Source organism: Zychaea mexicana (genome assembly GCF_025766255.1).
Source record: "Zychaea mexicana strain RSA 1403 chromosome Unknown BDB00scaffold_270, whole genome shotgun sequence".
Classification (NCBI taxonomy): Eukaryota; Fungi; Mucoromycota; class Mucoromycetes; order Mucorales; family Lichtheimiaceae; genus Zychaea; species Zychaea mexicana.
In genome coordinates, this window is record NW_026516933.1 from 1 (window position 1) to 15,656 (window position 15,656).

Below are 15,656 nucleotides of genomic sequence, written 5' to 3' on the forward strand. Positions count from 1 at the left end.
CGGTAATATGTACCACAATGAAATCGAATAAGCTTACATGCGGGCGATGGATTATTAATGTCAGCTAGTTATGTGATGAATATATTAAAAAAAATTTTTGTGGTTTGCCTTTCTTTTTTTCTTCGCAAAGAATACAATGGAATCCATTACCGAGCTGTGTTTCGACACTTTAGACGGTCTAAAAGAAGCAGTAAATGGCTATGCGATCAGTAACGAGTTTTCGGTCATCAGTAAGATTACGAATAAACGTGCTTGCACATTAGTATGCAAACATGGCGGTGGCTATAAACCACATCGAGCAGCACAAGTGGATAAGATGGCAGCAGATGGTTGTCAGGTATGGTTCTTACACCCAAATATAATAAATAGTATGAGAATAACTAGGGCTATATTTTGTTACAGGAGAAAGAACATGAAGATAGTACGAAGAGACAAGAACCAGGTCTGGCGATACCGAAATGTGTAAACCAAGAACATACACTTGCGCTAATGGTGTGGAAAAGAGGTATCCTAAGTGACGATCCGTCAAGACGCAGTGCTCGTGGTCGATATATGCCAGCTGTGGCAAGAAGACAAATTATAAATGGAAGGTGCAGACAGCGGTAGCCGACATTCCGCCACATAATCATCAACTTACACGAGATAACCAGATATAAGCGTCGTACCGGCAATGACAGGCCATGAACAAGTCGATATTGCCATTGAACTAGACGCAAGGATACCGCCTCGTCAGATTTACAGCTACAGTCGAATAAACGTTTTACTGCAAAAGATATCTACAGCTTAAAATCTCGACTGGAAAGCAATGATGCTCAACATGATGAGCTGCCCACTATCATGGAGTACTTCAAGTCATACAATTTCATTGCACGTTACCATACCGAAAGTGCAACGAAAAAAGTCAAATCTATTTTTGTCACGCACCCACGAAGCATCGAGCGCGCAAGAATGTTTCCAGAGTGGTAGTTATTGATGCTACATACAAAACAAACATGAACAAAATGCCTGTCGTCAACATCGTCGGTATTGATAACCTCTGCTCCGAAAAGGTGCTCGCAGTCTACGTTCGTTTGTTATTGGAACAGCTGTTGTTGCAGATGAAAAGGCCTTGTCTTATGTTTGGATACTGAAAACACTCGGCGAACTGGCATGGCCGACAGCTGCGGAATCAAGCCCCATCTTTTTGTCACTGACGACGATCATGGTCTTACTTCTGCAATTGCCCAGGTTTTCCCCGGAAAAGCGCACATATTGTGTGCTTGGCATATAAGAAAAAACTTTGTTGCCAAGGTGACCAAGACATTTGTTAAAGATTCGCCGATCTGTGCAATCATATCTCGACGATGATCTGGACAAGAGATGAAAACGTATTTCTTGATGTCATTCGATTATTCAACGATAGTGTTTCCAAGGGACAGCCTAAAAAAGGAGGAGACAAGAAGCAGTTGCACGAGTATTTGAACATGTAGGATATTTTAATTGCATGCGAGCTAACAGATACAAATCAAGAATAATGTGTATGTCCTGCTCTTTTTATTGACTTGTACGTTCCTTTACTTCTTTATTGTTGTTCTAGCATATTAGGTTGCGTGAATACAAGAAACGATGGGCTGGACCATGGGCAGAGGAGCATATGCATCTTGGAGCAAGGTCAACTCGACGCATTGAAGGAGCACATGCCGCATTAAAGATGTCTTGGGTAAAGCTGACAGAATGTTGCATTTGTTCAAATCGTTCCACAAATATCTATGTTCATCGGTGAGTATAATCATTAAAAGATTTGGATATAGAAAATTATGCTAATGATGCGATCGTATAAAGGATTCTCTGGCTTATATGCAACATGAGAAGGAGGTTTTATCGAAGTGGGTTGTCAAGGTTAAAGATACAGCAATAACAAAAAGAGTATCAGCTTTTTTTGGTATCATTTCGCAATTTGCGATCAACGTCGTTATATCTAAATTGTTTGCCGCTCGCCGTTTGACGCCGGGATCGTCGCAATGTAATAGCTGTGAAGTCTTTGTCAATTACCGTTTGCCGTGCAGACACTATTTTTACGAGTTTAATGATCAAGAAATCTTGCATCCCAATATATATGACAAAAGATGGAAATTGGTATCAAGTACAAGTATGTAACTTATAATGTCGCAGCTAAAGTCAATATTCTGGTATGGAATTAACAGTTCACATGTCACATAGCAAGAGTATCTGAACAACCTGTCATCGAAGAACTTGGAACCGATATCAACGATATTGAAGAAGATGCGTTGGAGCTAGATTATCAAGAGCTTAAAGATCGAATTGACAACTTATTTATCGATGCGCAGACGGGTCAACAAAAGCAAGACTTGATATCATGTATACGTACGGCTTTAGATCAGTACAAACCAATACCCATTGAAGATCTAGAGTTGCCGACCGCTGTCAGAACCAAAGGACGGCCGAAGGGTGCTATTGGATCGAGGCTACCATCTTACTTTGAGATTATCGAACAAGATGCGAAAGAAAAAGAAAAATCAGAAAGAAGAAAAAAACTGATACTGAAAAAAACGAATCCAACCCGACGGTCAAAAAAAGTAAACTTACAATGATTGAGAACGGTTTGAAGAGCTTTGGCCAAACAAAAAGCGTAATACACAGGCTCTAGGGATCAAAGGTATAGGCATATATTTGCTAGTAGTGGTTTCATATATATGAACTTACACCGTTTGCTGTGTAGCTCGACAATACATCCAGATATTCCATTGTCGTACATTACAGACTCGGTCGAGATAAAGCCGGACGGATGGTGTGGGTTCAGAACTTTGTCGTATCTCGAATATAAAAGCAATCAAGATAAATACGCCGACATCAAAAAAGAGTGCATGAGTACGTGGTGGCTAAGGGAAAAAGCATTTTTTTGTCTTACATCTGTGGTGGCAGCCAGACGGAATATGAAAAACTGGTCAAAAGGATGTCTTATGGTGTCGTCGCCTTTGTGATATTGAGGCCGACTGTCCTAAGGAGAACTGGTTTGACGGAAGCGTGGATATTCAGTTGGCAGCCAATGCTTTGGAGCGGCCGATTGCTTGCTATACGTCTGGTCATGGGCGAAAAAAATCTGCCGTCGCTGACATTGCCATACTCTTACCTTCGGGCAAACGATATAATCTCCTGCCGTTCGTTATGCATTTCGTGAATGGGAACCATTGGGAGCCGGTCTGCTGCGATCATCTGTTAAAATGCAATGGCCCCCGATATCACAGCGACATAAGCAGCAATGGAACGAGATAACCCAGATCACGATCACAAAACGTTTTGGAGGTACCTGCATATCAAAAAAACAGTGGATCAAGATTCAACAGCAATTAGCCTAGAAAAAAGAAGACAAGCGTCGCCCATTCTGATTTTGGATGAATCTGATTGCGATATTGATATGGGGGCGATCATCATGGTACCTATAACTTGCGCTCTGTATCTTTGTATTCTAGTAACTCTGAACACATCTGTTATACTATCTAGATCATGGTGCAATAGCATGTCCCCATTGTCAAACACACCTGCCATTACCTTTACCTCCTACTGTACAGAAGCAATACGATGAATATATACAAAAAGAAGAGAAGCATAAGAAACAAGAAGAACGCCGCATTAAAGAACTTTAACGTCTCGTCGCCGCCGCTTGATGAAGCACAGATTAAACCCAGACCAGCTCGCTTTACTGAGCAATACAACTTCTGCAGCGTTCATAGGAAAGAAATGTTGATCAGACCAGAAGGAATCGCTCAAGGTTACCCAGCTCATATCGATTTTGCGACCTTGCCTTTATGTGTAATGAATTATGTACCAGTTATGCAAGATATCATAGTCGGAAAACCGAAAGCACATTCAAATCGATGGAAACCAAATTCTATAGCCAACATAGCCGAAGTGTTGCACAATCCGTATTCGCACGAATGGCAAGGGCTGAAAAAATTTTGGTAAGTACAAAGCTATCACTCATAAAATAACTTACTAAATCATTGTTTAAAACAGCCTGGTTATTATGGACCCCGTGGAATGCAAATCATTATGGATTGTTTGACGAAAGAACTATAGAAATCGAACCACCTGACAGCAGCAAATACAGCCCCGATGCCACCACTTCAGTTTGTTCAGCAGATTCTTGTTCCAGAGATGGCCGCACGACTTATCCAAGAAGATAAGAATGTTTCTTATGACGACGCAGTGGATATCATGAAAAAGAGTGCTAAATTCGGCAGTGCCGTCAATCCCACCATAGATTCGGATGAAAGCGAAAGCAGTGATGAATGATTATAAAAAGCAACACGAATCATAACCCCTTATGCAGTTCTGCACTTTTTTGTGTCAAATGTCGTTTACCTCATCGTACTCGACGATTTATGCTCTTCTTGTCTCATATATAAGCTCTTGTGTCTTGTCTCTGGATTAATTGTTCTTTACAATCATATCAAAACCTATTTTCCTGATCCCTTATTTCTTACTACATGTTTTGTTCTTCGCCCTCCAAATATTCAACTATTTGGTGTACACATTATTATCATCTTACATTATATATACGTCGAATATTACATTGACCGTCAAATTTTAACTGAATAGGATTACATGACAGCCCTAGCTCTGGCAAGTTTTAGAACACGAAACACAGTGTAACAGTGTCGGCCCAAATACTTACAATTGGGAACGTGAATGGGTAGACAGTGTGGATCAATGAATAAGGTGAGACTCGGATATATCAAAGGATAAAACGATAGGGATCCATATAACTCAGGATCCCGTCTTAATATATACGTCGAGTAATAGGGGGCTAGCTATCGTCTAAGTATTGATCTACATCATAACTTCTATCTAGAATATCCACGCCTATTACTCCATATTCAACCATGCGGTTGACCGCAAGTCATCCTATCGTCTAAACCATGCGTTGTCGATCGTCAACCATGCAGGTTGGATATCGTCGTAACGGTATGCACCCTCCCCCGTCTACTTCAAGAGGTCAACTCGAAGTAAAACGTCAGGTGCTCGCCGTCGATCCGTCGACTCGTCCAAAGTAATTCTTGATTTGCGTCGTTTCAATCGCCGTCCTTTGTAACTCGTTAATGTCTGTGCGTCGATCTGCGAGTAGTATGCACCGTCCTTATGCGCGTCCAAGTGGGTTCATATGCTGGAACTCTTCTACAGCAGTGACGGATCGTTTTGTGCGTCGACTGGATAGAAATCGTCCCGGTCTAGGGTTCTCCCCCCGCAAATTAAAACGTCGCGAGAGATCCCAAAAGGTGGTCGTCGTGGTGAAATAGACCCAGAGGAACTATAAAAAAATTAATACCACAACCCATTGCACATACAGTTACCTGTTTCGTCTGTGTTTGGGCGGACGACCACGGCGTCGAGGAAGTAAATTCGTATCCGAAGCTTTTGATGGCGTCGCTTCCTTGAATTGTTTGAAGTCTTGAAGAGCCTCGGGCGCATTGGAAAGGTGTTCGGCGGATTCCCACGTCGCCTCGTGTAAGGGATAACCTTTCCACTTAACCAAATATTGTAGCTTGTTTCGTCGCTTGCGCTCGTCGAGAATGGCTTCAACTTCCCATTCGTCTTCGTCGTCAGAAACATTGGTGATCACTGGTGGTGGCCGTTCTGGCTTGCGTCCCACATTGTCAGGTTCCAAATATTTCTTGAGGGCGCTCACATGGAAAACATTGTGAGCCCTGATCGAAGCCGGCAAATCAAGCTTGTATGCCACGGATCCAATACGTTCAAGGATGTTGTAAGGACCCGCCCACCGTGGAAGTAACTTTCTGGCGGGAGCGTTGGAATAAACATCAGGATTCAAGTGGGTCGTCTTGACTAATACGTCGTCATCCACGTCGAATTCCAGATTACGTCGCTTCATATTGGCATACTTGGCTTGGCGATCTGTTGCTTCCTTGATTGCCTCAGTAACTTGAAGACGGATAGACTCCAAATGTGTAGCGAGAACGTCTGCTGAATTAACATCGGAGGAGGCAGATCCCGTGGTCAAAGCGAGTGACACCTGTCGTCCCAAGTCAGCGTAAAAGGGTGTTACCCCTGTAGAAGCGTGCTTGGCGTCGTTGTAGGTGTGCTCGAGGACTGGCAGCCATTCGTCCCAATCCGATTGATTATATGCAACGTAATGACGAAGCATATCTTCAAGCGTTCGATTCGTGCGTTCCGTCTGTCCGTCTGATTCTGGGTGTAGACTGCTGGACAAATTTCTTTGTACCCCAAGCATCGTCGTCAAGGCCTTCCAGAATCTAGAAGTAAAGCGGACATCTCGATCCGAGACTACGTCTGATGGTAAGCCGTGCTGTCGGTATATCTCACGCGAAAACAGATGAGCAAAATCCTCTGCTGTATCAGTCGTCTTACATGGAGCAAAATGTGCGCGCTTTGAAAACCGATTCACAAAAACGGCAATTGCATCGAACTTATGTAGCGTCTTCAGCAAGTGTGTGATAAAATTAACCGAAATCGAGGTCCATCATCCAGAAGCTAGTTGCAATGGCTGCAACAAGCCTGCTTTTTTGGCATTTGGTAACTTGGTACGCTGGCACATGTCACACGTCGCAATATAACGTCGCACTGTTTTGTTCATATGTGGCTAGTAGTAAGTTCGTCCAAGTCGTTCGACCGTTGCATCGATGCCACGATGACCGGCGATTGGTGCGTCGTGTGCGTCATGCAAGAGGGCGTTGAGAAGCGTTGGCATGCGCGGCACACAGATTTGGCGTCGTCTATCTTTTTTGCGATAGATGATGCCGTCGGCTAGTTCGAACTCTTCGTCGTCGCCGTTCGTCCGAAGCTGAGTCAAAACGTCTGCCCAAAAAGAATCGTCCTTGTAGTGCTGAGTGCATTCCTTACCAAGCGTCTCCCCCCTCACTGTGAGGACCGCAGCACAAAGTTCCATTGAGACGTCGGGGTGAGAAGGAGTGTTGGGCGGTCGTTTTGATAGAGCGTCAGCACCAGTATTATGTTCTCGAGGAATATGATGCACGTCAAACTGATAGGCCATCAGCTTTTTCAACAAGCGGATCTGACGCTTGGAGAGATTCTTGTTGTTGGCGTGTAACGTCGAGATGGCGCGGCTGTCCGTGAACACTGTGAGCTTTTGACCATCCAGATGATGTCGCCGTTGTTCTAAACAGTACGACACTGACAAAAGTTCTTGTTCGTGAACCGGGTAATTCATCTCTGCGCCCTTCAACGTCCTCGAAGCATAAGCAACCGGATGCAATAAACCGTCGTCCTGCTCCTGTGAGAGGATACCACCAATTGACACCGTTGATGAAGCATCCGTGTGTACGTAAAAGTGGCAGTCGGGATCCGGGATTGCAAGCACCGGCGCGGAACATAAACGTCGCTTGAGTTCCTGAAAGGATCTTTCACAAGCATCATCCCACTCCCAAGGAACGTCCTTACGCAGTAAGCGATTGAGAGGGGCAGTGAGGCCAGCATATCCATCACAAAAGCGTCGAAAGAAATTACACAGGCCTAAAAAACTCTGGATATGAGCAATTTTCGTTGGTCGTGGCCAGGTGGAAATTGCGTCGAGCTTATATGGGTCGCATTTGATGCCGTCGCCTGAAACAATATGGCCAATAAATTCGACTGAGCGCATCCCAAACTGGCATTTCGACCGCTTCGCGTACAGTTTGTGGTGTCGCAACTTTTCCAACACCAACTTCAAGTGCTTGACGTGATCCTCAGCCGTCTTGGAGTAAATCAAGACATTGTCCAAGTAGAGAATCACGAATACGTCGAGATATGGCCAAAACACGTCCGACATTAAACGCATAAAGGTAGCGGGCGCCGATGATAGGCCGAAGGGCATTACTAAGTACTCGTAAAGCCCATATCTCGTCAAGAAGGCCGTCTTGTGTGTATCCTCGTCCTTGACCCGGAGTTGCATATAGCCGGAGCGGAGGTCAAGCTTGCTCAAATAGCGCGCCCCAAGAAGCTGGTTCATGAGATCTTCGCACGCCGGTAGAGCGCATTTGGATAGCACACTCGTCTTGTTCAAGGACTGATAATCGATCACCATACGCAGAGTCTTGTCCTTTTTTGCGACGAACAGGACAGGAGCACCGTAAGGTGACGTCGACGGTCGAATCTAACCCTGAGCCAGCAAGTCGTCGAGCGTTTTCTTGAGCTCAGCCAACTCATGCGTAGAAAGGCGATACATACAATGAGCTGGTACTTTGGCGTCTGGTAGTAAAGGTATGGCGTGTTCGACACTGTGCTTAGGTGGTAGACCGTTGGGAACGTCGTCTGGGAAAACATCTTCGTATTTTTCCAATACGTCGTCAAGTCCAGGAACAAAAACACGATCGCCGTCGACCATAATTTTCTCTGCACATAATACAACAAAACCGTCATCAGTAACGTCATTAACGAGTTTGTTGCCAGTATAATGAGAAACGTATTGTATTTCCTTTGGTGTAGGTGGTGGTCGTGGGTGAACGTCATTCGTACGCCAGTCAATTTCCGGGTTTTCGTCATACAGCCAGCTTTTTCCCAAAATAACGTCATGGTCGTCGCTGCGTATTCCCGAAAAAAGGCGAATAGGTGTTGAAAAGTCGTCCATTACTACTGTTGCGTCCAAGTAGCATGTTGAATCGGTTGTTCGTGCGTCGGCAACTTTTACGAAAGAGCCAGGTGTTGATTGAGTTACGGAGATGAGTCCTGTTTGTTTCAGGAACTCAGCCGTCACAAAATCATGTGTTGCCCCGCTATCAATCAAAATCCTTGCTTTGTGCCCACTAATAAAGCCATTTCGTCGGATCAAGATATGTCTAGCAAACTCTAATTCTCGCATATGAACAGTAGCGTCTGTTAAAGAGAAAGCATGGGAAGGTGCAATATTACAAATAAAAGGATCGTCTTTATTTGCAAAAATGCTACTAGGTAAGGAGGACAGAACGTCTACACTAGTATATGATGATGGAGGGGGGTCGGGGACCAAAGAGGAACCCTCGTCGCAATGGTCGTCCGCGGGATTAACTAAAGAAGTTAATGGCAAAGAATCGTCGCCAACTAGGCCACCAGCAGGAGTGGGCGCGTCTGCTGGTCGAACTAGTTTTTTCCACGGCCTTTGTTCTTCGAAAAGAAGGAGCCGCCGCCGTTGCCGCCGCTGCCCTTGCCGTTACCGCCATTGCCTCTTGTGGGCGGATCCGGGAACTTGGGGCAGTCCTTGCCCATGTGGTCGAACCCATAGTAGCGGAAACAGCGACCTTCGGCGATGCACTGCTTGGTAGAAAGGCCACTTGCTTGGCCGTTGCGTTTCTGCCGGAACTGTTGCTGCGAGTGCCGTTGCTGCTCAGCTGCTTCGACCTCCACAGGGGTCGGGCCGGAGGGGGACAAGCTTGGGCTGTCAGCAGCTCGTAAGTTGCTGGCTGACGACGTCGCCAAAGAGTGCGGGCCGGAGAGGACTTGGCCGCGACCGCGAAACGGGCTTGCTTCGCTATAGGAGCCGTCGAAGTGCTCCGCCAAAGAGATGGCTTCGTCGAGCGTCGCCGGGTTTCCATGTATGAGATGGGCAGCCACGGCTGGCTTCAGGCCTTCAATGTAGCGGTGCAAGGCCTCTGTGTCATAGATGTACCCCGCAGCGTCTCGGAGACCGAGGAAAGCCTGGGTGTACTGCGCCACAGTACTGTGTTGACGGCACTTGGCCCAGGCTTGACGTCGCAACAGCTGGCTGTTTGTTGGAAGCCACCGTGCTCGGAACACGTCGCAGAAGGACTGCCAACCCGAAGGCATTTTGCCCCTCGTCGTTTCCGTCCAGAACCAGAGCAGGGCCGAGTCGTGCAGCAGCAAGGCAGCGTAGGGAACTTACTTGCTTGCTGGTACACCTGCCAATGCGAAGTAGTGGTCGAAACCAAAAAGCCAGGCCTCGACGTCCTCTGGTTTCCCCTTGCCATTGAAGGGCGTTGTTGGTGTGGGGATCTTGACGCTCGAGTGCTCCCGTCGCTCGTTGCAGCAGTGACTGCTGCGTCGTCGCGGGTAGCGATCGTCGTCGCTGGAGTCAGAGCCGTTGCTGCTGCCACTGCCGCTACTGCCACCATGTCGTCGTGGAGCCTCTGCATAGATCGAGGCCTAAGTGCCGGTGATGTCGTTAAACACCAGTGGTTTGCCGGCCTGGGGCAACTTGTCCTTCGTGGTGGCTGGTGGTGCAGTTGTCTTCGCAGGCTGTGCTGCAGGTGGCGCATTGCTGGACGTCGCATAGCCAGGCGTGGCGGTCGAAACCCGTGGCTGCACTGGTAGGCCATGCATGTCGTCGAGGCGGGAAGACATGTATTCGAACATGCCGGCAAAGTTTTCCGCCTGCGTCGCATGTCGCTGGTGCAACTCAGTGATCAGACGCTGCTGATCACTAACTGTCTGCTGCAGTGTCGTGATACTGACACACAGTTCGTCCATAGTGTTGGCAAAGTTGACGTCGCCAGCAGAAAAGAGGGTGCCTAACCGCGTCGTCAGATCGTCGACGGCCACGGTTGTGTGGGTGGCGGCCTCCTCCAGGCGACCAAAACGACTATGGATTGTGTCCAGGTCGGACCGGATGCCCTCGAAGTTCCGGTTCGTCGTTGCCGCATGGTGGTGCAGCTCGTCAATGGCCGTCGCCATGTTGGTGTCCATGGGTGGGGCCGTCGTCGCGATGGTTGCACCAAGGGGTGCGGCTGGCTGCCCCTTGATCGGCAGTGCCTGCGCTGGTTGTGGTTGCTACGTGCTCAAGGGTTGCCCCTGAGGTAGCCGTCGCTGAAGATGCAGCATCGTCTGCAGCATGTGCTGCACAGGCACTCGGACCCGAGGTACGTCCAATGGCCGGCGAGGACGAAGCACGGCCAGTCATCTGGTTTAGGTTGCGGAGTGGGTGGTCTTCTGCCATTTTTGCTCCGGGATACGAGTGGTCAGTATCAGAAGAATCGGGTTGAGTGCTTGTACGTAAAGAGGTGCGACGAAACTTGAGTTTTTTTGTAAGTTTGGAAAAAAGAGTTCTAATACGTCCGAGACTAAGAGAAGACTCGTTAGAAAATTTATTCTTGATGATCGTGCGACCAAGAGAAGTCGTGTGCATATCGTCTTGATATAGTCTCTGCTCAGAACGTCGAGTACGGTTTTACAAAACTGCTTCCACTACCAGATGTAACAGTGTCGGCCCAGATACTTACAATCGGGAATGTGAATGGGTAGACAGGGTGGATCAATGAATAAGGTGAGACTCGGATATATCAAAGGATAAAGCGATAGGGATCCATATAACTCAGGATCCCGTCTTTATATATACGTCGAGTAATAGGGGGCTAGCTATCATCTAAGTATTGATCTACATCATAACTTCTATCTAGAATATCCATGCCTATTACTCCATATTCAACCATGCAGTTGACCGTAAGTCATCCTATAGTCTGAACCATGCGTTGTCGATCGTCAACTATGCAGGTTAGATATCGTCGTAACGGTATGCACCGTTACACACAGGATATGTCTTTGCAGCCAATACCACCGTCATAGATATAAAAATGGTGAAAAAGCTTGGTGCACTGTCTACTCACTTTTCTATAGTCTTAGCTACGTTTTTTTGTGCTTACTTAGAAATCTTCTCGCTTGTGCTTCACTATATTATAGTACTTATGTTGGCACAAATAAATTGTTTGCTAGCCATTTGGATACATGGTATGTTAACATTCCAAGTTACACGGTATATATCATCATAGTTCTGTCGTGCGCAGGGTCTTTCAAATTGTGCAAGAGACGGTGCGCACGACAACTGCCAAAGAAAATTGTCGTGAGCGAGGTCAGTTTTTTGTTGTGCACAGGGTCTTTCAAACTGCGCGAGAGACGGTGCACACGACAACTGTGGAATACTAAGCTGCCAAAAAAAATGTCGTGCGCGAGGTCAAGTTATGTCGTGCGCGTAGTAATTCCCTTGATATATATAGTCTCTCTTTTTCTCATTTGAACATACACAACTCTTCACTTCTATCTATTTTTCTAAACAACTCGTTATCGTTAATATTAAGGATCACAACATGCAACAAGAACAACCTGCCACCGTCGCTACTGATTCACAGTCTACTATCACCATGTATCACTATCAACCAGATGGTGATTACTATGTGCGCGACGGCCTAGAAACTGAGGCAGATTCATGTGTTCATACCGTGTACAGGATGACTGTTGTCCCTAAGGATGGTGACGCAGGCGAAGCTGGTAACATGGACATCGATGAAGCACCAACACTCGACGACGATATCATCATGACTTCAGAGCCAGTCAACTATACATGGACGCGTTATAAATATTCTGCACGCCAAGTCGGTTAACTCGTCAATCTCCATATCAACCGAGGTGATCTGGTTCGTACAGCTGCTGCAAAGGCTGGTATTGTACAAGCGTCGGCATACAACATCATAAAGAAAGCAGCAAATGACAGAAAGGTGCTCCCTGGATATCTACCAGCAACCGATGTTGAACGAGGAAACAACAAAAAGCTGAACGGCCTACATTCCGCTTTTATCAAAGCCAAGATTGACCAGTGTCCCACTATAGCTATGAAGGACATGCATGAAAAACTATACAGTACTTTTAAAGGTTTGTTAGCAAAATATCAACAGAATGTATAAGTAAACTTGTTGCATAGTCTACATCGCTAAAATTATATTGAAGATCTTACTATTATAGAAAGTGCTGTATATCGGCATATTACAGAAAAACTCAAATACTCTTTGAAGCGCACTAAAAGAATACCTGCCTACCGTAATTCCACCAGGGGCCTTGACGAGCGAGCTGTCTTTGTTGCTGACCTAAAAACCTAGGGAATCGCTTATAGTACAAATTGTGTCTTCATTGACGAGTGTGGGTTCTCGAAGGCATACACACGTCCTTCAGCTTGGTCAAAGATAGGCACTCCAGAGCTGTTGCTGTCCCAGCACTGCGATCCATCAACGTCAGTATTATTGGCGCTATGTCGAGCAAAGGCGTTATATTGCTTTCAAGGCATGCACTACCAGAAGAATACAAGCAAACGACACCAGAGTCATCTCGTAAACGAAAAAGAACGGCCCATGGTACAACACGCGATCATTTTTTGGATTTCATTAACGATTTGGTGGACATTCTGGAGGAGTTGGGCTTTCGAAACATGTGCCTAGTTATGGACAACGCAAGGATCCACAAGTGGGACAAGATCGAAGAAGCAATCGAAAAAGGCGGCCATCGCATAATTTCTGTCCCTACATATTCACCATTTTTAAATCCCATCGAAGAATGCTGGTCAAAGATATAGGGCCATGTTACAAAAAAACTGCTGACAACTGAAGATGATCTTATTGGACGAATCGAAAAAGCAGCATTTACAGTGACCGAAACCGATTGCCAACACTGGGTCGATCACTCGCAATCCTACTTTCCTGCATGCCTAGTAAAGCAGCCTATTATATAGGTATAGCCCTGATTTTAGTTCTCTTCCTTTTACTACTTTTACTGTAATACCAATACATTTTACCCTCTAGATTATATAAAACACGTTTTGGAACAGTATAATTATGTCGTTAGAAACGATAGTGTAGCTGGATGTGGACGTTGGTTACAGTAAATCACGTTCGTATTATCACTCTTCTGCTGTAGCAAACTTGATTCTACATATAAATCAGAGATCCTGACTCTCAGACTTCCTATCTTCCTTCCACATAATAAATTCACCGCTCAAAGGTGCTACATACATCACGCCTGCTTCAGTAAGCTTCGTAGTAAAAGTGATTTTAGCTTGCTACAATGTTCGAGTAGGCCATACCAGGGAAAAATGATCTGTCCACCTATTAGAACATTTTGTACAGTGTGCAGTTGTTACAGAGCAATCACTCTCACCAGCTAATAAATAAATTCTATGATGAAATGCATCAGGTCATATACATCGCTTGTGCACTTGCTAAAATTTTCAGTCTTCATGCTTGAACTATAGTAGTACAGCTGGTATGGCCAGCAATGCGAGTTTACCTGTTGGACGAAAAAAAAAAGAATGAGATGAAGGAAGGAATTGATCCACTGTAGATTCAGAAAGCCTTGTCACAAAATAGATTTTGAAGCTCTAAAAATTGGGCTGCGTACTAGTGGAACATGTCACACTGTTTATTGAATGTCTTGTTGTTATGGATGAAAAAGCTCGATTGGTGTCGGGGAAGCAAGCGCGATGCGCTGTTGAATGCCCTCTGTCGCCCATGGGGAAAAGGAAGTTAGCCGTGAGGCAAGACCTCTGTTTAATGAAATTTTGTTGTGATGAATATAAGATTGATTCATACTATGAAAATAAGCCTGATGCATTCTTAGACAGCGTCCATCGCCCATGGAAAAAAAGGAAGTGAGCCGTTAGACGCCCTTAATTTCTCACCAGGGAGAGTCTGTTTATCATGAATCATTTCTATTCTCCAACCAATCAAATATAGTATTTCGCACCAGTGTTCATCTCTATATTACACCCCCTAGAAATTGTATAGTTTCAAACACAAAATGCTGTAATGAATTAATAAAAAATTTTGACGCAAATATAAAAACTATAAAAATAAAAACATCTTTTTATTCATATATAAGTAATATACAATTTAAAGCATTTAAAAGCTTTTTATTTAAAATATTAAATATTTATGAATTTAATACAATGTTAAAGATGGTAACATTAAAAATATATTATATATGGATTAGTACCTTAGTTGGACCTCTTGTTATAGAATTACTTAATTTCTCTGTGTTCTAAACTTGATCCAATTATTTTTAAACAATAGATATTATTGAGGTTTGGTAGTTGCTGATTAACTCCCATAGTGACACATTGGAATTAGCTATAACTTAAATGGTTTTTACAAGGGCGCCTGTTGGAAATGAAGTGGTATAGTATTTAATGAAGACCATTAATCCAAAGATAAAAGAAGTTGTTAGCTGCCATAAGCTGATAAATTATTATTCGTATAATGAATAACTGTCCCTTCATCCTCATATTTGCCTATTTTCTTTTCCCTCCTTTCTCTTCATTTTATTATAGATGAGGCCCCTGTACTAATTCCTTTTAGTTTACTTGCCTTCTGATTTAATAAGTATGCTCAATCATACCTTTAAAAAAATAAAGACTGCCCTATACCTTTCTCAATTTACTGAGTACTGTAATGACTGCATTAACCACTGACTATAAAATATGAAATTGGGGGCAGCCCTATGTTATACTCAGAGTAGAATAAGTATTTTGTATACTGATTTGCTGGAATTTTATATTCAAACATGGACTAGATGGCCTCCCAGTCGACATCTTTACCAATTTTTGATTCTAGATCTAGAATGACATAGTATATGTAATCTTAGTCTAAGCCTTTGCAGAACTGACTTCCTGAATCCTTCTTGACCTTGTTGTTACCAAAATAATTATTGTATAAATGCCAATGTACTGCAATGTCATCAAGGTTAATGACTAGATGATCAGGAATAGAGCCTTTTGTACATTTTCTAATTTGATCATCGTCTTCGTCATTAGCTGCAAAAATTATTTGAAGACACTTAGCTCTGTACTGACATTGGCATTCTTCGCCGATGTCTTCCTTGAACATTTGTTTTAGTCTGCGAAATATTTTAGTTTGATATTGTGAAATGAGTGGTTG

The 15,656-nt window shown here is 44.5% G+C and overlaps 2 protein-coding genes across 2 annotated transcripts; both read left to right on the forward strand.

The window, feature by feature from the left end:
* Positions 1-136: 136 nt before the first annotated feature.
* On the forward strand, positions 137-3,356 carry BDB00DRAFT_880534 (uncharacterized protein; the record flags this gene model as incomplete). The annotated part of the gene is made up of 9 exons (XM_053128004.1): positions 137-337; positions 403-590; positions 711-962; positions 1,060-1,227; positions 1,313-1,465; positions 1,585-1,699; positions 2,184-2,423; positions 2,953-3,198; positions 3,327-3,356. The coding sequence occupies 9 exons, from the start codon at positions 137-139 to the stop codon at positions 3,354-3,356; spliced, it is 1,593 nt and encodes a 530-aa protein (XP_052972140.1).
* Positions 3,357-3,875: 519 nt separating this feature from the next.
* BDB00DRAFT_865035 (uncharacterized protein) lies at positions 3,876-4,613 on the forward strand (the record flags this gene model as incomplete). Its single annotated transcript, XM_053126175.1, has 3 exons — positions 3,876-3,959; positions 4,015-4,057; positions 4,097-4,613. 3 exons carry the CDS (start codon positions 3,876-3,878, stop codon positions 4,291-4,293), a joined length of 324 nt encoding a protein of 107 aa, XP_052972141.1. The 3' UTR covers positions 4,294-4,613.
* Positions 4,614-15,656: the final 11,043 nt, after the last annotated feature.